Genomic DNA, 22,989 nt, shown 5'->3' on the forward strand with positions numbered 1-22,989 from the left:
CCACCCCTTTAGTATGGGGAACTATACCCATTATTTTGCTGTGCCTCTGTCGAGCAGTGACACTGAGGTAATCCCTGGGGTATATCTGCGATCTCCCATCCATTGGTCAAGATTTCTCTTGAACAAGGCCAGCGAGGTGCTCTGCCTCACATATACCGGGATTTTGTTCCACAGCATAGGAGTCTTTGGGTGATGAATCTATCCCTCCAGCGGTTTAAGTCTCCGCCCTTGTGGCTCTGACGGATCTAGATTTTTGAGGTGAAGCATATTCATCAAATCTGGGTTTGACATGGCCTTGTATGTCAGGCACAGGTCACCTCTGAGCAAGCGGTAAGTGACTGAATAGAGCTGGAGTTCTTTCAGTCGGGCAGCATATGACAGATTTTGAGACCCTTTATCTTTTGGTGAGGAACTTTTGTGGCCTCTCCAACTGCTGCAAGTGTCGGGTCAGATACATTCGAAGGCATTGTACTCAATCATTGGTCTGATGAGTGATGAGTATAGGGAGACTATGACTTCCCTTGATCTAGATGTGAATCCCTTCATGATAAGGTGGGCAATGTAGAAGGTCTTCCTAACTACTTTAGCTACATGGGTGTCGAATGACAGGCTACTGTCAACCTGGGTCCCCAGGTCCCTGATAACTTCTTCTGTGCTCAGTGGATTGCCACCTATATGGTAGCCAGGGGTAACCTTCAGGTATGACTATGCATTTTTGGCATTTAACTTTAGGCCATGGCTCTGGCACCAGTTATCCGTTCTGTGAGACCCTTCTGAAGGATATCTGTGTCAGATGTGCAGTTTGCAGTCATCTGCAAACTTTGTCAGCCATAACCCTCCTGTGTTTGCTTGTACTAAGTAGATGGGACTGAGCCCTGTGGGACACCACTTGTGACAGGCTTTGAGTCTGACATGGTGCCCGCAACTCTGACCCTGTGGGTTCTGTCACTCAGCCAGTTTGCAACCCATCTTGTGATGTATGGGTTAACATTTAAGCTGATGAGTTTTTCAATGATAGCTTCGCCAGATCGAGGTAGGCTGTATGGACTGCCTTTCCCTCATCAATGGCTTTGGTGACTGTTTGAAAAAAAGTCACAAGTTTAAAAGGCATGATCTGCCTTTGACAAAACCAAACTGGGTTGGATCCAAAGTCTGTAAATTCCCTATGTCTTTATTTATGAGATCCATTATGATCCTCTCCATGGCTTTGCAGATAAGGCTTGTCAAGCTAATGCGCTGGTAATTTCCAGGGTCCACCTTTGTGAAGTGGGACCACAGTCAGAGGTGAGACTATGATTAAACAGCTGTCCTAGCCGTGGGTTTAATTCCTCGTTGAGTTTCATGGCACACCAGCTGGGGGACACATCAGGTCCCATGGATGCTGTGTTTTGCTTTGGAGTGAGCAGTTCTCACTTGGGCGTTAGAATGTTTGGGGGGCTGCAATTTTTGGTATAGATATCTCTCCTTTTAGTTTGCACTGGACCTGTCAGCCAGTATGTTGGCAATGTCTGTAGGATCAGTAAACTTCACATGATTTTGAACTAGTTCTGAGCATCTCTGGGAGTTTCCTCCCAGGATAGCTAAAGAAGGCCTTATGATTGTCTTTTGAGTCTTTAGCTATTTTTCTCTCAAAATTTGCTTTGGATGATTTTGAGCTCTTAGTTTTTACTTATAGTGATCAAAGGTGTCTTACCTTTTAAGGATTTTGCTCTATCTTGTAGTAGCTTCCTCCTTTTGTTGTAGAGTTTGTTTATGGCTGGGGTCCACCAGACTGGGCACCTTTGGTACAAAGAGTCTTTGTTTTGCTTGGGATTGCCTTATCCATGCAGTCCTGCAGGTGCTGGTAGAAGGCATTTGTAAGTGATTCAGCGGCTTGAGTACTGTTTTCCGCCAGCTCGGGGGCCTAAGGAGACCACACTAGTCTTTAGAAGTGTGAAGTCGGCTTCGAGGTTCTTTACTGTGGTCTTTTTATTTCAGGTGGGGGTGGATGAGGGACCTCCAGCGAGATTAGTTGTGATCTGATCTCACCAGTGATGTTGAACATTGTGCTCCCATGTTCGTGATGATGAGATCAAGTATGTTTTCTCCTCTTGTGGGGATGGTGACTAGTTGTTCCATGGCATTTGAGTTTATGAATTCCAGGAACTTTTGGGCTAGGGTGTTTGGGCTTGAGTAGTGTTCCCAGTCTATATTAGGGTAATTGAAGTCACCTAGTATGATGGTGTTTGGAGATACATTTATCCCCTCCAGTGTTTTCAGGAAAGCCATGTGAGGTTCCTGAGTTTGTGAGGGTGGCCTGTAACATGCTACAATTTGCAGAGCAGTCTTGCCTATGGTTAATTGCACCTGGATGGTCTCCGATACATCGTGTGTTGCCACCAATCTTGAGGTGTGGGTGTCCTTGATGAATATGGATACCCCTCCTCCTTTCTTGGTATTGTCCGGATTTTGGAGCCGGAATGCATGATATGAGGTAAAACCTGATAGTGCTGGGGTGCTGTCAGGAGCCTTGAACCAGGTTTCTGTTACAGCACAGACATCTATGTTCTCCATACTGAGAAGGGCCTCGAGTGCGTGCATTTTGAGATTGAGACTTCTGGCATTGAGCAGCATTACCCTTAGTTTTTTTCCTTTTTTGTGTTCTAGGGTGGTAGGTTTAGAATTTGAGCCTTGCCTAAAAAGGCACTATGGGGTGGCAGAGCCTTTGCCAATATCCGAATCCCAGGGTGACAGGTGCAAGTCCTCTAGCAAGCGTGGCTTGTCCAGCATGTCATCCCAGGCAGACAGACATTGGATCCCCTTTGAATGACACCAGAGTTTAAGCCAATTGTTAAAGCTGATCATCTTATCTCTATATTGTGGCATCATTCTTGGTGAAGGTAGGATACTGCTCAAGGTCAGGGTCATACCTGCCTGGGCTACATAATCAGAGAGCTCCTCAATGTCTCTTTTCATGTAGTCTCAGGTCGTTTACACCAGCGTGGACAATGACTGAGTCCTGTTGAGAGACCTGAGTGCTTGCGTTATGTGGTGGATTCTAGCGCCCGACAGGCAGCTTACTGTAACCCTCTCCTTACTCAGTCTGGTGGCGGGGCGTGGCAGTGTGTCTGACTATGGAGTCACCAATGACTAGTGTGTCTGGCATTGTGTTTGGCCTTAAGGGCTGTGACTGTTTGACACTGACTGTGAGGTCTATGTGTTGCAGGTGTTGTGTTCTGAGGTGGTAGTTGTTTGGGTGTCTGCTTTGGTGGCCTCTGCTGTTTTGGTAGATTTTTGATCAGAACCTCCGAGTATGTCTTTGTGTGTTTATGTGTATGATTTGAGGTTGTGATGGTACTATGCGAGACTGGGTCTATAGTGTGTGTGGTTACCTTCTCCTCCTGTCTGGTCTTGCCAGTCCTATGTTGAGAAAGCTCAGCCTCCAGTTTGGCCGTATAGTTGCATCTCTCGCATGTATTTGTGTTTTGTGGGAGGAGGAGAGGGTTGTCTGTGTACATGAGGCAATTGTAACATTGCCTCAAGTTAACCAGCTGAGTGGGAGGAGAAACTGATCCCGACATGCTAGAAGGAATAGACGGGGATGTGGGTGACCGAGAAATGGGGTTTGCCTTTTTGGGGTACTATCGATAATAAGAGTGCTGTATCAAGGAGATAAGTACTGTAGGAGCAAGTGCTAGGTTTAACAGATAGAGAATAGTCTACTTGGAGTCAGGTAGAGATGATCTTTTTAGTTATAGGATCGCTGATTAGATCAGTAGTATAGTTCGAGGAAGGTAGTTTTAAGGGAAAATTTGAAGAGTGGACTTTAGGTAGCCCGAATAGTTTAAACCTGACAGTGGCAACTCTTTTATATCAGGGGCTGAAAGAAGCTAGGAACTGGCCCAAAGCGACCAATAGACTAAAAGTTACTGGCTAAAACCTCACAAAACTGGACCAACAGGCAGCTCAATGCTTCCCACTCCCACTGGTAAGCAAGGGAACTTCCTACCTCCAAATTTGGCAAAGAATCAGTAACAGGAACTGCAAACGGATCAGATCAGCAAGCTCTGAAACTGGACTACTCTAACTCGCAGAAACAGATACAGAAGACACTTATAAATGCTATAAATCGGCTATCACAGCCTACACAAACAATTTGCAACAATTACAGATTTTAAAAGTAACAAACTGAGAATTCAAGTGCAATAACAGAATAAATGCAGAAAAACAATTACAATGTATCAGTAAGCAGGCGAAATACAGTTGCTAGATAAATAGAAGTGGAAAGCCATAAAAAATATGTTTTGGTAGAAGGATTAGAAAGAACATGACTCTTGTTTCTTACTGTAGGCTCCTCTTAAAACTGCCTGCAGTGTGCAAATAACTTCATGCAGTACATATTTCTTGTTTATACACAGTGGTTCACTATTAAAATCTGCAGGGCAGTTTAGAACAGTAAATATATTTCAATGTCCTCCAAGGTACAGGCAAATAGTTCTGTTGCATTCCTAGCTTATTTTAGTAGGCACAAACATAGAAGTAATGGCTGCAATACTTGAAAGGATGGTAAGCTTGCAATAGAAGTAGGCGAACACTAGGAGTCCTGATAAACTTTCTGTGTGACCAGCTGCTTAGAGTAAGGAAAAGCCATTTTATGATAGATGACTTGTGTTGCATTGGGTTTAATGGCTATTGGTTCCCCCTCCTTGTGGCAACTTCACCTAACAACAAGGTTAAGACATTTTTATAGTTTCACATACTCGCCCCATGATTTGTAAGTAAACAAGTTATTGATGCTCAGTTATTCCTCTATGTATTTTAAAAATGTTGTACAGGTATATAACAAGGACCATATCAGCTAAGAGGTTTTGTGTAAAGTAACATTTGAGTAAAAGTAAAACAGTAAAATTTAATAATTACAAGCAAATTCAACCCGAGTATCAAATGTTTCTATTCAACAAAAATATAATTCCCTGTAATGCAACATTAAATGCATTACATGCAGTAAAAATCCTTTAATAATCATTCTTATTGTTTTATATCTGAACTTATTTCTGTTTTCCTTTCTTTCCTACATTTGTCTTATTTGTTACATAGTAAAGGCTACTAAGAGCGGGAGAGTAATCGGGTTAAGTCACTTGTTCCAACTACAGAGCCATTAAGAAAATGATGCCTCTTAAAGGAACAATGCCAGAGTCTAAAATTCTCACTGAAAAAAAATTCTCCTGATACCTCCCAGTTGTTACCACCTACTTACTACATCATCATCAGTTCTACTCCTGGTTTCAGTTTACTTTATGCAGCCCCTTTCCCACTGATGAACACAATTAACAATACTCCATTCCTGTCAAAGCTTTCAGTCCCCAATCACTGGGAAACAGTAAGATTATTACATTTTTGTGTGCGTTTGTGGTGGAGTAGGTTAGGTAAGACTGTCTGAGTTTACTTTTTATGAACTCGTCAAAAGGTTTATCTTAATTGCGCAGCTCTTTATTTCCTTTATTTATTCTGCATAGTATGACTGCGAGCAGTATAGTAGAGTAGAATTTAGTGAATTTGTACGAAATTTTAGCAGTCTGTTGATGTATTCCCCTTACTCTGTAGTAAAGCAGGAACATAATTAGTATATATAACTGTCACAGCTTGCCATACTGTACAGCCCCCTTTGTGACAGTAAGTTTTGGATTTCATTGTTTAAAATGAATTTATTGCTTGTGTCACACACACTTTTTACAGCAGGTTAGAATTACCCTTGGCTAGTATTCAGAAGTCAAAAAAAACAAAATATGAAAAAAAAGACTACTTTTACTACTGTTCGAAACTTGCATCATTTTAATGCTTTCTGTAGAGCAAGTGGCAGTCATGCATAACCTCATAGCACTTGGCTAGCATTCGGAAATCAGCGCAAAATAAAATATGAAATTAACAGAAACTATTTTAGTAATGTTTAAGCTTTGCATTGCTCATATGTTTTCCTGCAAGGTAGTAGCAAATGAGGTCTTAAAATTTCTGAACGGTTACTTTTCTCTGAGGATAAAAAACACAGGTGAAACTAACGAATGACTTGAGTGAGAGCTGTTGTGAATACAAATGCAATTTGAGATGGAATTTGACTAAACTTCCTGTAAGCACCCTTGCCTCAACCCCAACAGCCAAAGCTGGGACATGCTCAGAAAGCCAGACTAAACATGTAAGCAAATACCAGAATCAAAACAAAAATCTCCCATTAAGCAACATTTTAAATGCTATTATTTTCCAGTCACAGATTACCAGCATCACATCTTGGATAATAGTGGAGCCTGGAGTCTGAACAAAAGCAATGCTTTAAAGCTTAGTTTTGAGATGCAAATTAACAAGAAAACTCAACAAAGAAAGAAAATGTTTCCTCTTGCTCTTCTTATTTTCCATCAGTATTTGATTTTACATTTTTTTCTACTTGTATTTTTTCTGTAAAAAGTGCACGTTTCGACAAGTCAGTGAGTCAGGAAAGGAAGATTAGCATCAAAGACTCGAGTCTGGCTACAATACTGTATGTCAGTCCAAATAACACCTTTTAATCACAGGACTCAGATTTCTCGTTCTTGAACACTGAACTACAGTTGGTATTAACTCAGCTGCATTTCAAGCCTTTTATTCAAATATTCCTTTAAATGCTGTATTAGGGATGGCCATTAATGAAATTCAAAGGAAACGGTCATTTTAAAAAAATGTGGATCGATGCTGACAAGTCAAAAGTAGGTAGTCACAGTGCTGTTGTGAGCTGATGAGCGAGAAAACCACTGTGAATTATCTTCTCATCACAGGGATTTCGCTCTGTCCATTTAAAAATGGAATCAGGAATGCAGAGGCATTGACTGTAAAACTAAATAATGCTACCCATGGCAGCCTCTGCAGAAATGTTCAAAATATGCTGGAAAAATTGTTTGTTAGATGCGGTTTTCCTTTGTTTTGCTATAGTACTGTGCTTACTCTAGCTGAACTACTTTACTGATTACTGCATAAGGGTAGGGGTTCTTCCTGTACTGAGGTTCAAATTAAACAATTTACTTTTTAAGCTCAAGTGTAGAAAAAGCTTTAAACTTGATGAAAGAAAATGAAAAATAAAATGTTTTATAAAGACAGGTAGTATACAGTGTTCTTCTTGATTTTGTATCTTCCCCTGATTTTGAAAGTCCAAATAGCAATTGTAAATCTTCACAGACCATGAAATCCAGCTTGAGCTCTGTCCGAAAAGCACAGCCCATCTGTACAGTCCAAAATTAAGATGGCTATCTCTTCTAAGAGTCTCTGTCATTTTGGATTCTGCTTTTCTTGGGGGGTAAGTGCAATAAGCTGGTGGCCAAATAAGGAAATTCTATTTCTTAAGCTGAAAGGAGTGTGTCCCCCATGTTTCGTTTCAGGATGTAGTAGTTTTTTTTGCATCTCCTCTAAAAGCAGTTGCATGGTGTTCTGTATGTTTATATGTTTTGCATGCTGCAGAATTTGCAGCAGTCATCGTTTTTATACACACTTTTATTTTGCTCTAGCATGGTATTTTTTCTACTGTATTTATGAATAAAAAAAATAATTTTAAGTGTGGTATGCATGTGTATGTTATTACATATTATTAAATGTAGACAAGTAAGACTTTTAATGAGAAAATCAGTAAGCCACAATAAAGGAAGGCTCATTTCTTACATCCTTAACAGATTATGGCAACTTCCCACTGTCCAGACTGTACTTTGGAAAGTCCCTTAGAACAGTTTTCACAAATTTCTTTTAACCTTCAGTGCCATAGTATTACCTTTTGATTCAGCTACATATTCAGTGACACTGCTCTTTCATTTATTTGCAAAAATCCTGTGAAAACATTGATTTTTTTTTTTTCAGCAGCATTCCAAGTTGCTTATAAGACCCACGGTGGTGGTGCTGCGGTAGCGTTGTCGCCTCACAGTAAGTTATGCTGTCCGGTTCGATTCTCAGCTAGAGCGTCTTCTGCGTTGAGACATGTGTGAATGGGCGTACCTTCGTTGAAGGTTGTGCGTCAGGCCTGGCAAGTCGGTACGTAAAAATCAACTGCCAATCATTAGCGGACCGGAGTTCCGCTGTGGCAACCCCTAACCGGGAAAAGCCGAAAGACACAAACATTCCAAGTTGCTTATAAAGGCAGATTCATTTACTAACTCCTTACTTACATGTATGCTTGTGTAATCTCTCCTGCCCCACTGTACTCATTCCTAGCAAGTAGAAAGTTGCCACCATAATACCATTCTGGTAAACGTCCAGTCCCACTAAACCATGGGAGTACTGACATGTTGCAAAACTACCCCTGTAGGCGAGCTACTTGAAAAGCTAAGTTATGTACAGATTTAGTCCTTTTTTATCTGGTCTATCCCATGCTTAGTGGAGAAGTGAATGTGACTTTAGACCAGAGTTCAGTATCTTCATAAAACTTTTCCAAGTTAATGAGTTTACGTGCAGTAATATTGCGGCGGCCTATTGACTAGAGCTTTCTAAATCATGAGTCTTATTGACCACTCTTTATTGTTAACTCATTTGTCCGGTGTTGCTTTTTCCTGTCTACTTTGTTTGAATGAGCAGTTGCGGAGGTATTGTTTGAGTTATTTTTTTTTTTTAACAAAGTTCTCTTTTACTGCTACTACTATCACCACCACCATATGCGTGTTCCACATGGATCTGGCTTTGGTCCTCTCAATTTTTCTTCATTTATGAACAACCTCCCCAACAGCTGACCTAATCTCAGTGATTCTTTATACAGCTGTCTTGAAGAACTTTTTTGAAGTTCTGATAACCTGCAGTTTCTCCAGCCTGTCTTTCAAAGGTATTTCAGGCAAATATTTCACTGTCTCAGTAGAAGCACGGTGATTGCCAGTTGAACAAAAACTGATTTGTTACCCTGCGTATACAAGATGGTGGCACAGTGGCTATGAGGGCTATATGCAGCTCATTTCTGGTGTTCAGTAATTGTTTCAGTTACATTGGAAGTATGGTTGGATTTTGACCTTGTTTGAATTTCTGTTTTTTAAATTACATTGTGTTGAATTAGGTGTTGTATTAACGCCAAATTTGCCAATTTTGCTTACTGATGTTCTTCATATCTTTACACTAGCTTGGTTTAAAGTCACAGAAGGCACCCTGGCATTACAAGGCTATAATGCCTTTCGCACATTTAGACCAGCAACTGTACAAGAAGGGACCAGAGGTGGAGGTGTATCATTCTATATAAAAAGTAAACTTTTCTCCAAGAGTGGTCAAACAATATAACATGCTTGAGCTACTCCATAAACTTAGGCCAAGTCCATTACCATATTCTTGCTATGACTTGGGATGATCATCCCACACACATGAATGTAATGGAGTCACTCGCAGTTCAGCCTAACACCATATGCATCTGTGATTTCAACTACTGGATACATACACAGCAACTAACATGCAGGCTCAAAGATTCCTGGATTTTGTCAATTCGGACACCCTGGAACATCTAGTCATCTGCAAGTTGGGTGCTGTCATTGAATCTGTGAAAGATTTAAATATTCTCAAGGAGGGTCTGACCCAGACAGATCGTGGTTCTGGCACCAGTTATTTAACACTCCTGCAAAAAAAAAATGCATAATTATGCCCTTTGGGAAGATGAGCACCCATGTAAATTACAACATTGATAACATTCCCCTAAGAGTAGACCAAGTGGTAAGGGCCTTGATAACACTCCCCTAAAAGTTGACATTGTGGTAAGGGCCTTGATCAGAATATGTCGATAGTAATGAGAAAATCCTTCTGTATAGTGCAACTAATAAGTAAGAACACTGTGTCCAGATCTAAGGAGATCATAATCCCACTGTACTCTGCTGTCATTAGACCAGTAATCGAGTACGTTGCTCCCTTTGCATGTACCTGACCAGGCATTTACAACAGCTGAAGTGACCACATAGATTCCTCACAAAAATAATGCAGGGTGTAACTATGTCCTATGTGGACCATCCTAAAGCCTTGTTCCTGTATTCAGCCTCTTACAGTCTAATGAGGGGCGATCTGTGATTAACCTACAAGGCAATCTCCAATCCAGCCCTGATAGCTATACATTCGCAAAAAAAACAGCATTAGAATTACCTGGTCTGAGGATTTAAAACTTGATTGTGATGTAAACAGAACGTGTTGGAGAGGCAGGTACGTGTTCCAGAGATTACCCCTTGTTTAACTGACTTCCCATTCATGTAAAACAGAGCTGTTCCCTAAGCCTATCCAAATGCAGTTTGGATTAATGCATGGGACATCGGAAATTCACCACTGGGTTGTTATGAACAGGTGCACTTTGTAGACGCTCTAAGTCACAGGCATATACCAGAGCTGTTCTAGCCTGTGGGCATTGATAATTGGGAAAGTCGGGGTATGAATGGCTAGGCTTTAAAAGGCTGTAGGGAAGTTAGCCCTAATGGTGACTAAGCCCAAGTGTACATGTTTTTTTATGGGAATTCTTGAAGCTTTTTACTGTTGTTCATCTGTATTTGGTCACCTGTGACTGCTGTGCCTGTAATGTCTGTCACTTTAAATGCCAGTATCACTGTTATCGGGCTGGGCAGTCCAAATGTTTTTAGAGCGAGCCTGATCACACCAGAATCATATTTGAATGATGCCACCCTCGCTGCTGGATCTGAGGTAATGAGGATTGCCCCATCCTGTTACACAGTGCATTTTGTAGTTGAAATGTAATACTGTTACATGCATCTCTGCCTTGTGTGACACACTTGTGGATCCCTCCTACAGCCAGGGATATCTAGTTAGAACTAGTTTTTCTGTGGCACTTATAGGGATGCTTTATTTGAATGTTGGGTGCAGTCATAACAAGATGGGTATTCTTACTGATTTATTCAATTGTAGGAATATGGCATTGGCACTGAAACCTGGCTGAGGAGTAATTTTAATCATTTTCTTGGGAGTTTATTGCCGCCATGTTCCTCTTGTAATATAGAACCCGTAACTGACTCATGCTGTTTGCTGTTCAACAGTTGTATTGTAAATGGTCAAAGTTGGAAATGCCAGCTCCTTTGAGTTTGCAGTGAGGTGTAGGAGCACACTCTGTGTACTGCCTGATTTACTATCTACATCTGCCTGGCAGTGTGAGGACAGACCTCAAGAGGTTTTAGACTTCCTTGTCCCTTCAATGATGTCATCTCTTATGTACTTATTGTGGGACACTTTATCAAGGTTTATAAAAAGCCAATGGTGTTTGTAAAAGGATTTCGCTGGAATATGGAGGATTCAGGTTTGCTCTGATAATTACCTCTGCTGCCCATATATTTGGACATACCTTGGGCCTAGTCTTCCAGCTTGGTGCTATGACCAGTGATTTGGTGGTGGAACTGGCAACCTATTCAGACCACCACGTTTCAACAAAACGTTTTGACCTGTAAGAGTCTTTTCAACCCAACCCCAGTACAGGTTCTGGTACTGTTTGAAAAAATGTGCATGTTTGATTTTAGATCATTACTGTTCACTAGTAATGTTGAACATACCCTTTCTAAAAGTGAGTGGCAATTGCTTAAAATGTTAAGCCAGGACAAGCAGATACAGGTCATGAAACCCAACAAAGAGGGTGGGGTTGTGATTGTGAACAAAGAAGACTCTCTTAATCATTTGAATATACATTTATTAGACAATGATTTTTATGAGGAGGTATCCCAAAACTGTGTTCATGGGGCATACTAAAGGATAGATTATTGGTTGGAGGACATGCTTACCCAAGAACAGATAAGTTTTGAGGAATACAACTTCTTGAAAGTTAAACGTCCAATAATACCATCCATCTTTGGTATTCCAAAGATTCATAAGGACTTGGCAGACCCACCATTAAGACCTATTTTTGATGGGGGGAGGTTGAAAACCCATAGTTATTTAGCTTGGTATCTATGAACTTTTTTAAAGTCCTTTGAACATCTTTGTCAGGACTCCTGGGACTTTCTCAAACTTAAAAAGGTCAAATCTTTGGACAATACCATATTTTTAACTGTAGATGTTCACAATTTGTTTAATGTGATCCCCCATATGGAAGCCTTACAAGCTTTTCATGAGTTCCTGGCAGACTTTTCAAGGTTCAAATCTTTGGACAATACCATATTTTTAACTGTAGATGTTCACAATTTGTTTAATGTGATCCCCCATATGGAAGCCTTACAAGCTTTTCATGAGTTCCTGGCAGACTTTTCAAGGTTCAATAACAATTACATTAACACCCTTTGTATTTTAATGGAAATGGTACTAAAAGACAACTGTGTGTTCCTGGAAGGTCAATACTTCTACAGAAAAAGGGTGTTGCTATCTGGGCCTCATGTGCCCTGATATTTACGAACATAGTCATGTTACATTGGGAACAAGTGCATTTTTCAAAAGTTCCAGGAACCACCCTGGTCCCTTTATGTCCGTTTCCTGGGTGACATTTTTATTGCCTGGATAGTGAGCTTAAGTGAGTTGCAAAAGTTTGTTGTGTACTTGAATTTAACCTCTAGTTTTTTTGAAATTTACTTATGATTCATATACTACTTGGATGTTGAAATCACTAAGGATGTTACCCAACAGAGAATCATAAGTAACATTTTCATGTAAAGTACATTCTCTGATAGTGTGTTACATTACACGAGTTGTCATCCTGAAAAACAAAAAAAAAAAGAAACTGTGAAAGGGCAGTTTGTTTGTTTAGCATGCATGGTATCAGAGGGTGAACAGTTCCAGGTAGAGAGTCAAAAACTGACTACAGTGTTCACAGCTAGAGATTAACGAACTGAGCTAGTTGTCACTGTTTGTGATGAAGTTAAAGTTAAACAGAAAAGAAACGGGGTTTATATGTACCTATAATTAGAGCCCAGGAGACATTCAAGTTGAATAGGGGCACAGATGTAAACACCAATGTCTTTCAAGGCAGTTTTGTCACCACATACATAACTGATAGTAACAGCTTTCTGAAAATGTTGAAAGATAATTGGAAAATTTGCTGTTATGAAAATGCTGTAGAAACAGTGGAAGCAGGACCTAGAGTAGTATTTAGGAAAGGTAAATCCCTAAAACAATGCCTTGGTCAGACTATAGAAAGTAAGGGGGTATTAAGAGTGATGATTAATGGTTTAAACATTTTCTCTGATTTCATTGCCATTGCAATACTTTTTACATAGTTTACTTAGCCAAGGGTCAAGAGTATGACTGTTTTTATGTAGGAAAAATGAAAAGAAAACTTTGTGATAGAATATACGAACATTTTTTGGATGTAAAAAACCAAAAGGATTCTAATGCTTTATTTTAGACATTTATCGAAATTTTCTGTTTACAAGTTCTTTTATTTTTTTGGTTTAGATACTGTCACAAAGATATTAGTAGAGGAGGACTTTGGGATGATTTACTTGAGCTGCGTGAACTTAAATGGCAAATTAGATTAAATGTTCAAAGATCACTAGGTTAGGTTTGAATGATGGGCTATCACTGGTCTTTGTTTTAAAGGTACGTTCATATGATGTGTAACATTTGTTCTGGGTTATGTGGAGTCTGTCTTCTTCTTTAACAAACTTATTTTGTGGACTTGCACTTGATGCAAATGACTTTGTAACTGGAGGTTTTGATTAATCATGTGACTGGGAAAGGAAGTATTTAAATGTGTGCATTGCATTGATTTTTTTTGTATTCCGATGAAGTTGTGGTTACACTCATCGGAAGTGCTCAATATTTGGATTTATGCACTAAAGTTTCCTGTGGTTTTTACTGGTGGTCTCTGAGACCTGGGTTTTAGCTTCATTTTGGAGTTTTTGAAGGTTCTTGGTTTATGTCCACTGAATTATTCCATTCATGATTGATCAACTCCAGGTGGAACTGTTGGATCTAGGTCTTGTGCAAAAGAGGAGACTTGGCCTGAACATCCTGGACTTTTGAGCCCAGTTTTACTTGAGCAACTGCAGGATAGAAGTGCCACAAATCGCACAAATTTGGTTGAAGTCCACAAACACATCTTTACCACCTTGCTGGATATAGTTTCCCATGTCACCTGCACGTAGTCCACCTTGTTCAGCTTGAGCTTAGCAAACTTTGGAGAAATAGTTTAAAGATGGGAGTGGTGGCACACTGTCCTTGCTCTGAGCAGCCAGTTTTCTGTATACCAGGCAGACGTTTCCTGGAAGTCCTTCTACTTGGCTTGAGGTAATTTCTGCTGTGACAGTTCTACCGGTAGCAATTTTCCCACTGATGGTAGTCTTCGCTGGATCTCACCTGTCTGGAGCCAGGGGTATTACAATTAAGTTTTATACCAGATTGTCCTTCCCTCCTTTATAGGTGGAGTGTTTCTAGAAAGTATGAAGGTGTTGATTTCTGCTGTCCTGAAAAAAGGGTAGTTTAGCCCCGATGATTAAACAACTGTTGTCCATTCTCAAACCTTCCATTTGTCGATAAGGTTTATATTGAATTGAATTCTTGTGCAGTTCTAGTCTGCAGTGGTCAGTTCAGTCCACTTTGCAACCATGAAGCAGCTTTGCAATGGCCTTAAAGAGGGTGTTTATGACCTCCCTATGGTGAGGGAGTATTCAGTCTCTATAGATCTCTTATCAGCTCTTGATAGGGTGTCCATCCCATCATTTTGCAGCATTGGTATCAGTGGCACTGTTTTGGATTGGTTTGTCTCCTAGCTATGTGATTGTACATGGAGTGTGAGCTTGTAGGTTAACTCTACTATACTATACTGTACTGCACTATACTTTCTCAGTCAGAGTGTTCCACAGAGCTTGGTACTTTTGTCCCTTTAAAAATAGACCTGCTGTGTTTGGGGGACTGCTGTTTACAGGAGAGAACTATATTACCCTGTTCTGATGACATGCAGCTATAACTTTCCCCACTGTAGTGCGATCCTGGAGTTAGTATATATAGTTAGGGGTGTGTGGGGGGCATAGCCCCCCCACCTAGTCTGGTTTTATATGGTACAGTTTACAATTTAGTATGTTGAAATTCAGTCTTACCGGTTTAAGTCAAGTGACTTTTTCAGTCTTTTGAAATTTCAGTCTTTTATGGTCTCAGTCAAATGAGGTTTCTGTCATATGATAGGGATCCATTGTGGGGCATGCTACAATGTATTAGTTTGTTTTGTTTATTTTTAGGTAGTGTAATCTTACTTGGTTATTTACTGATTCTGAATTCAGTCTTGATGTTCTTTACTGATGGGTTACATTTGTTTCATTGTTTTGCTGCTGATCCTTCTCTGTATTGCATGCTGTTTGTACTGTTTCTTTACTTTTCTTTGAATTGAGGCTGAGACAGGATTTTAGAGTTGTGTTTCTCAGTAGCTGTGGAAGCAAGAATGACAAGCATAAGATGTTGATAAAATTTTTTGTGATGTGCATCATGAAATGGGGTGATGGGTTTCTCAGTCTATCCACCCACAACCCCTTTTCCCATTTTTGCACATGAGGTTGGGTTGTCATTTCAGCAGTGACAATCATCTGGAAGCAAGGTTTACACCACCAGGTGGCTAGCCCTGCCATGGTTGTTCTTCCACACCACACACTCACACCTACGGCCAATTTAGAGTGTCCATATTTAGGTGTGGTATTATGATATTATGTGCTATGATATGCAAGTCTTTGTGTGTGAAATGTCTAAACTTGATGGCTGTACAAGTTGTCCTACCCGACTAGTTCTGAAAACTGCTTCTGTGGAATCTTGGACTGTGATGGACTTTTGACATCTCTGATAGATACAAAATTTAACTCTGGCTTATGATTGATGTTCGGTACCTATACTGTGACTAGTGTGTCACAGCACTAGTATACTGTTTCCAGAAGGTTACTCTACAGTAAAAGTTCAAATATTTCTGAAGATGGAATCTATTTGTAAGAGCAGAGGCACACATGTGCATGTAGCATTCTTTTTGTAGTTGATGAAAAATTGAATTTTTGGAACAAAAGTTTCAAAAACACACGTAAGGTCCATCGTATCTATCATGTGGCAAATGCTGTTGCACTCCTTATTTAGTGCCTTTCTGTTTGGCATGAATCACATGTGCTTGTAGTAACTGATTTATTTTTATTTGTTCTAGACAGATGTACAATGGAAGCTAAAGCTAAGAGGCAGCAGTTTGCTGGGAAGAGTAGCAAGATGCATCCTTCAGGAAATCCAAAAACCCAAAAAAGTAAAGTTATTTCTTATTTTCACTGGATATTGTTTGTCACATCTAATCATGCTGCAGTGACTTTATTTATTTATCTCTCCATTTCATTTTCAGTATCTAGCAGATGCTCTGTGTTTTTTTTTTTTTTTTTTGTGTGAGTGTCAGTACTTCGCATCCACATCTGCAGAATTATATATCTATATATATATATATATATATATATATATATATATATATATATATATATATATATATATATGTATGTATGTATGTGTGTATATATATATATAATATATATATATATATATAATTATTATATTCTACTTCGATTTTTGCAATTCCTTTTTATTTTTATTGTATTTTTACTTCAATCTTTGTTTTACCACTTATCGTACTGTGGAGTTTTTATCCCTGGGCCACCACTGAGAAAGGGCACTAGCTCAGTTGGGCTATCCTGGTAAACAATTGTCAAATAAATAAATTCAGTTTGTTACGGATGGGTCCTGTGCCGTATTATATCACTGTAGCTTACCAGAAAGAAGTGTTTCCATGAGCAAGCAAGGAGTACATTTTGGCCACTTCAGTTCAAAGAGAAGGGTTAGAATTTTAGCAGATGACTTCACCCTCTTTTATCCTTAACATGTTTCTTTAATTTTTACTCTTTATTGTTTCTCGTATTGCACTTTGGTATGTTGAAATTATATTCCAGAATTTATACTATTCTTTTAGTTGATGCTGTTTTTAGAAGACACTAGCCTGGTTTATTTATTAGCATTTATTTTGCTAACTTGTTTTAGACAAGTTCTGATACCCACAAAATCTGTGTATGGTGCTTATGGATATTGTCACTGTTTTACTTCCTTGTTCAGGCTGACCCTTTATTGCCTTGCATGTCTGTGTGTCCTACTCCCTAGAATACTGCCATACATAGATGATGTTGCATACCTTATGTCATTATTAACTGTGAAGCAGTAGCAGTCAACATTTGCTTATTTGCTGTAAACACCTTCTTGACCATTATATAAGCAAGGCTGTTTGCCTGTCATTTTAAGGGTAACACAGGTGCTTTTATTGTCATTACTCCTTGCACTGGCAGCAGCCCATGAGCAAAGTGTATGTATGTGTGTGTGTGTGTGTGTGTATATGTATATATATATATATATATATATATATATATATATATATATATATATATATATATATATATATATATTTGGTCTCTGATATAGTTTCTCACTGTTTTGTCTTACTACTCTTGAGAACTTTCCACCTGTATTAGAAACAAAATTATTTTTTCTTTGTGTGTGTGTGTCACAACACATTATTGTCCATAGATATTTGATACTTTTACAGATAGAGCGCTAGAAAAATATTGCTTGCCTTAAAGTAGCTGGTGTCCTAGCCATTTGTCTGACATTTACTTTTGTGCCTTCATATGTAGGTTCAATAAGAAGCTGTAGAACTAGATTATTGTCTACCTTGAGTGAGATTAGTTAGCTGGCGACCTCTTGTTACAGAGAGGGAAAGAGTTTATTGATTGAGTGGTACAGCGGTATCCCATAGGTACAGCTGAGGGAAAGTTGTTGGTCTGGTTTTACCCTGCACAGCAGGGTCGGCAGGCTTTCAAGACTGCCAGTACACCCTTGTACATTTAGCATCAAAGATTGCATGCTTCACCATCAAAGATTGCATGCTTTACACTGGAAAGAACTGCAGTTTGCTACAAGCAAATAAAGTGCCTCATATTTTACTGTGACTGTTGTGATGGTAGGGACATTGTAGATAGAATTGTAGAGTGCAAGACTGCTAAATACTAAAGAATAAAAAACTAGAATACCAAATGTATGCTTTCTCATAAAAATCCATCCATACCTGCAAGCTGCAGAAGTATTAAACTTGGGATTAAGGTATTATTTAGTTTACAGTATTAAAAGGTGTCTTGCTTTCCCCTTGTTCAACCAGCTGCTTGATGGCATCATTACTGGTGTAGAAGGATAAAAGCCTTGACTGTGGCCCAGGCCACCCAAGTACTATTAGCAGCTTGTCTGAAGTACTGGCCAAGGATGAGTGTGCCCATACTTGGGGGAAGTGTGTGCACACTAGTGAATCTTGTGCTTGAGCTCTTTCAGGTGCCTGGGATGCATAGGGGGCAGTGTCAGCAAGGAATGCAGGGCTTTGAGTCACCTTGAGAGTTGAGTGAGACAGAGAGTCCTGGGAAGTGTGTGTGTGTGTGTGTGTGTGTGTGTGTGTATACGCTCGCGCGCAAAGGGGAGGGAACTTCACATTTTGTTTTATGCCCTAAGTTGTCCTTTGCAGCTTATATGACCCTATCCTTAGGTAACTCTAACTTCTCACCAGTGTCACACTAGGTCAGAAAAAGTCTGGGGGAATTGGTCAGGATTAGTAGACCAAGTGAATGAGGAAAGGCCCTCCGTGTCAACTAATGGTCAGCCATGACGGTGTGGCCAAAACATATTTAAAAAAATACTTGTGATTTTAACTTTGGTTGCTGCCTGCAACTCCATGATAGCCAGTACTTTGGACCAAGTGGCCTCTGTGTATACATGCCACAGGCTGGTTGGCTTTCACAAATCACTACCTTCTGGAGCTTTCCAGGATGTGCTGGCTATGACGGTGGTTAGAGTTAACATTCAGGAAACACTTGTATGATGGAGTCAAACATTAATTTGGATTCATATTATATGGCATATATAGATCTTTTGTAAACAGGAGTTGTGCTTGTCCAGGGGATTAGTGCTGCATCTGATTGTTCAGCAGTGCTCATATAGGTATTTAGCAGGCCATGCAGCATAGTCTGTCTTACTGCCTGCAAGGTCTTTGTTTATTGTCATTGTGGGAACATTCTTTGCCTGTCTTATCCTGGTAACCTTATTCACATTCTCTCAAAACATGGGATTATGTCAATATGATTTGTGATGCAAAATGTTTGCAGCTGGTGTTATGTCAATATGGTTTGTTTTTATTTATATAAATGTATGATTACTTATGTCATAAGTAATAATTTAATAAAGGTGTTCTTGTTTTAAAAAAAAAACATGCTCGTAGTGCACTGTAGGTGTGGTTTTTTATAGATAATCCTGCCTTCTGTTGGGCAGGTGGGTTTTGTTGACTCTGGTGATGTGGAAATGGTATCAGCTTTGCCATCCTGGGTGATGAAGTCTTGCCTGCAGTCTTTAGGCCCCATTTTCACCTCATTGTTTTATTCTTGAGAGAGAATGTGTTTTTCCTTCCGTCATGAAAGTCCTCATTTGCCCACACTCTCAGAAAAAATATTTTTGTATATAGCTAGTTTGCAATTACATGAATTGATCAATTGCAGATCATCAGTAAGATTATTGAAAAAGGGGTTTATGAAGGGCATAGGGTATTCTTTTGAGTGTTTCACTCCTGTGACCCCTGAAGGTTTGCCAGATTGTTCCCCTCTTTAGGAAGTCAAGGGACCTCTCTCCTTACACACACCACCGTGGTTGGCCATCACAACGGATTTCTTTGCAAGAAAAATCATATCCATAGGCTACTTCATTCCCTTTTCTGCAGAACCCCAGATTCAGACTTTTTAAATCTGTCAGTACCACCTAGACAAGAGGAAGTAGTCTTTAAAGGAAGTTCAAATCCTCCTTCAGAAAAGAGCAATCCAAAATGTCCCACCAGATCAGAGAGGATACACATTTTTAGTACCAGAAAGACTAAGGACTTAAGACCAGTTCTTTACCTAAGCCAGTTCAATCGCTTTGTAAAGGAGTCTTTCTGGGTGGTCACAGTGCAGTCCATACTACTGGGACTTTAAGGCAGCATCTTAGATGTGTTTACTTATGCATACAAATTGACAAAGTATCAAGAAGATTCCTCTGCTTCCAGGTTGGAGCCAGTCGTTTTTAGTTCTGGGCCTTGCTGTTTGGTCTCGCCACCACCCCACTGGGTGTTCACCAAATATATTGCCCCAGGTATGGTACACATGTGACTTCTAGGAGTATGTGTACCATACCTGCTAACGAAATTCAATCCAGCAATGGAGATGCAAAGAGCCAATCTTCTAATTCTGGATTGAATTTCGTTAGCAAGATGACATTTTGCTCTGTGTTTGCCTGTTTGAGAATAGCTGTGACCATAGACTAGTTCCAGTTGAAGCCTTCACAGGACCCTACCTTCATAGACTGTCACCTGGACAGCCAAAGGCAGTTAGCAGTTCTACTATATTCTCCTTAATTGCTGAGATTGTGTATCTGTTTCAATAATATATGCACATCTGTGTGTCCGCTAGATTGATCGCTAACAAACTGAGGTAAACAAGACTGTTGCCCTGAGAGTGGTCCCTCAGTAACAAAGTAGCATTCAGCATATTCAAGAAGTGAGAGGAAACCTTGCTGTGACCTGAGTGGGCTCGCGACTAACATAATTTGTCTATCTCGGCTCCAGGGGAAGAGGTGTTAGCATTTCTGACAGACGTGTACAAGACAGGAGCTATTTGTGCCTCAGCTAAGATTCACTTGGGAGCAATTTCATGCTTTCATAATGGTTTCCAAAATCACTGACTTGCAGCACACTGTTTTCTGTAAGGCCTCCATCAGAGGGATCTTTCATTCCATGCCTCCCTTAGCCAGACCAGCTCCAGCCTGGAATCTTGTGCTGCAGTGTCTACCAGACCTCCCTCTGAATCAACCGGTACAGCTGTTTTTAATTTTTTATTAAAAGAAAAAGGAAAAAAAACAGAATATTTATTGGCTATTACATCTGCAAGAAGAGTTTCTGAGCTTCAGTTCCTTTCGTCTCAATATCCCTACATTGTTTTCACCAAGACTGAATCTCTTAGGACAAAACCTTCCTTCATGTCCAAAGTAGCTACTCTGGCTCCTTTCTTTACCTACCAGTATTTTTCCCCCAAGTACATTGATAAAAGAGAATACTTGTTGCATTGTTTGGACATTTTGTAGAGCAGCTCTTCGCTCTTAGCTTTTCTGCACCTAGGCTTGGTAAAAAAAATTACCAAGAGTATGTTGAGAAAATTTCAGACTGTATTTCACTGTTGCATTTCAGCAGGTCTTTGTGCCCTAACTCAGTTAGGGCACAGTCTGTCTCTACAACTATCCTTCATAACCTTCTACAACTGCAGCAGTTACTTGGTATTCTCTGAATACCTTCGCTAAGCATTACAGTCTTTATTCTATTTCTAGAATGAGTGCATCCTTTGGAGCGACCTTTCTAAGGGGTTTACTGAGTTACATCAATGTGGTTTGTTGGAAATTCTGTCCTGTGTTGGGAGAGAAACTGAGAAATACACAAATTGTGTACTTAAGACCACAAAATATTGTCATAATCTGTCCTTAATCCTCTTCCATATTGTCATTTATGAAGGATTTATGAGGGATGACAGTCCAGTGACCTTTCTTGATTGGCTTATTGCATGTAGAGCATTGTTTAATGTTGGCATTTTTAATCTGGAGAAGGCAGCAGAATCGGAGGCTGAGTAGTAGGAAGGAGCTTGAGTTGAGGACTTCATTGCTGTTGCTATTTGGCAGTAAAGGCACCATTCCCGCAGTTCCAGTGTCCAGACAAAGACCAGACAAATCCAATGTTATGGCAGGTACATAACTTACATTTTTGTTAGGTCTGTAGCAAAGCTCCTGTCAGTTATCCTTCATTCCTATTCGTCTGTTAAAGTCCACGTGGCTACCTTTGTACAGTGATTTGTCCAGAATCTGTGCTGATTCTTAAGTCATTTCTTTGGCAGAAATATAATCAAAAAGTTTGAGAGTTTTCAGTAAATCTTTATCTGCACTTTTTTCAAACAATACAGCATTTAAATTGATTTATTTGTGTTGCATTGATTACTATCTAGCTGGAAGTTGTGGCTCTGTTTGTTTTTTTCAGTTGATGCTTGTTAGAATTTAGTGCTAGTTAGAATTCCTGCATAGCCAGTGATAAGTGGGGAAAGTTTCACTTCATTGATATTCGGTTTCTGCCTTATATGAGGTACATTTTGGATTATTTTCTGCCTAAACTCTGAGCTTTGTCCGGCTAAGACCTACCTGCACTCATCTGGACGTATAAGTGAATTTCAGTAAGTCTTTATTCACACTTTTTTCAAATACATTATTTAAATTGATTTATTTGTGTTGCATTGAATACTATCTTGCTGGAAGGTGTGGCTTTGTTTTTTCAGTTAGTTCTCCACCCACCCTTCCTGCTTTTGTTTTGTTGTTAATCTTGTTGGCTTTGAAACTGCCCACCCCTCTTGAAAATTTGCATTTGGATACTCCTCCTGGGCCCATCTCATTTGCTCACTCAAAAAAACAAACAAAAAAAAATTGCACTTTATTCATCTGCTTTCACTGTATCTGTGTTTTCTTCCTACTTTATTTTGCTTTTGCGTCATCTTAAAAGTACTCAGTTGTCATTTAAAGCCTTTTGGTTTAAGCACTTGGGCTTCAGACCAGTTTTTTTACATTAAGAAGGTTTGTGGTCTGCGCTGTTGTGGCATGACAGGTAGCTTACATCCTTCTAAGTTGGGAACTGCTGATTTGAAGGCTCAGTGTCTTGTTATTCTAAAAGTGTATTAGTTCTGGTTTAAGTACTGGGGCTTCAGGCCAGTCATTTTACATTAAGAAGGTTTGTGGTCTTCACTCTTGTGGGAGGAGAGGCTGGACTCTGCCCTTCTGAGCTGGTAATTTCTGGTAAGAGGCTTATAGTGCCTGCATATTTGAACTGTTTCTTACTGAAGTTGGTGTGCCTTGTTTGCTGTCGCATAAACTAGATTCAGGCCTGCTGAATCTAGCTTTGTTTGTATAACTTGAGCAGTAATCCAGGCCTTCTTTTTTGGAGAAGGTTCCCCTGCACCCCAGTGGCAGGAGTGTGCAGTTAGA

At 39.8% G+C, this 22,989-nt stretch overlaps 1 protein-coding gene across 2 annotated transcripts in view; it reads left to right on the forward strand.

Moving 5' to 3' along the window:
* PUM3 (pumilio RNA binding family member 3) overlaps positions 1 to 22,989 on the forward strand; it is a 907,478-nt gene that overhangs the window by 2,514 nt on the left and 881,975 nt on the right. For both annotated transcript variants that reach the window (XM_044061088.1, XM_044061087.1), the window contains exon 2: positions 16,037 to 16,129. In XM_044061088.1, coding sequence (XP_043917023.1) covers positions 16,048 to 16,129 — 82 coding nt within the window. In that variant the 5' untranslated portion in view covers positions 16,037 to 16,047. The remainder of the gene's footprint in view (positions 1 to 16,036; positions 16,130 to 22,989) is intronic.

The sequence above is a fragment of the Protopterus annectens genome, chromosome 2.part0, assembly GCF_019279795.1.
Source record: "Protopterus annectens isolate FY-2018-M chromosome 2.part0, PAN1.0, whole genome shotgun sequence".
NCBI classification, from domain to species: Eukaryota; Metazoa; Chordata; order Ceratodontiformes; family Protopteridae; genus Protopterus; species Protopterus annectens.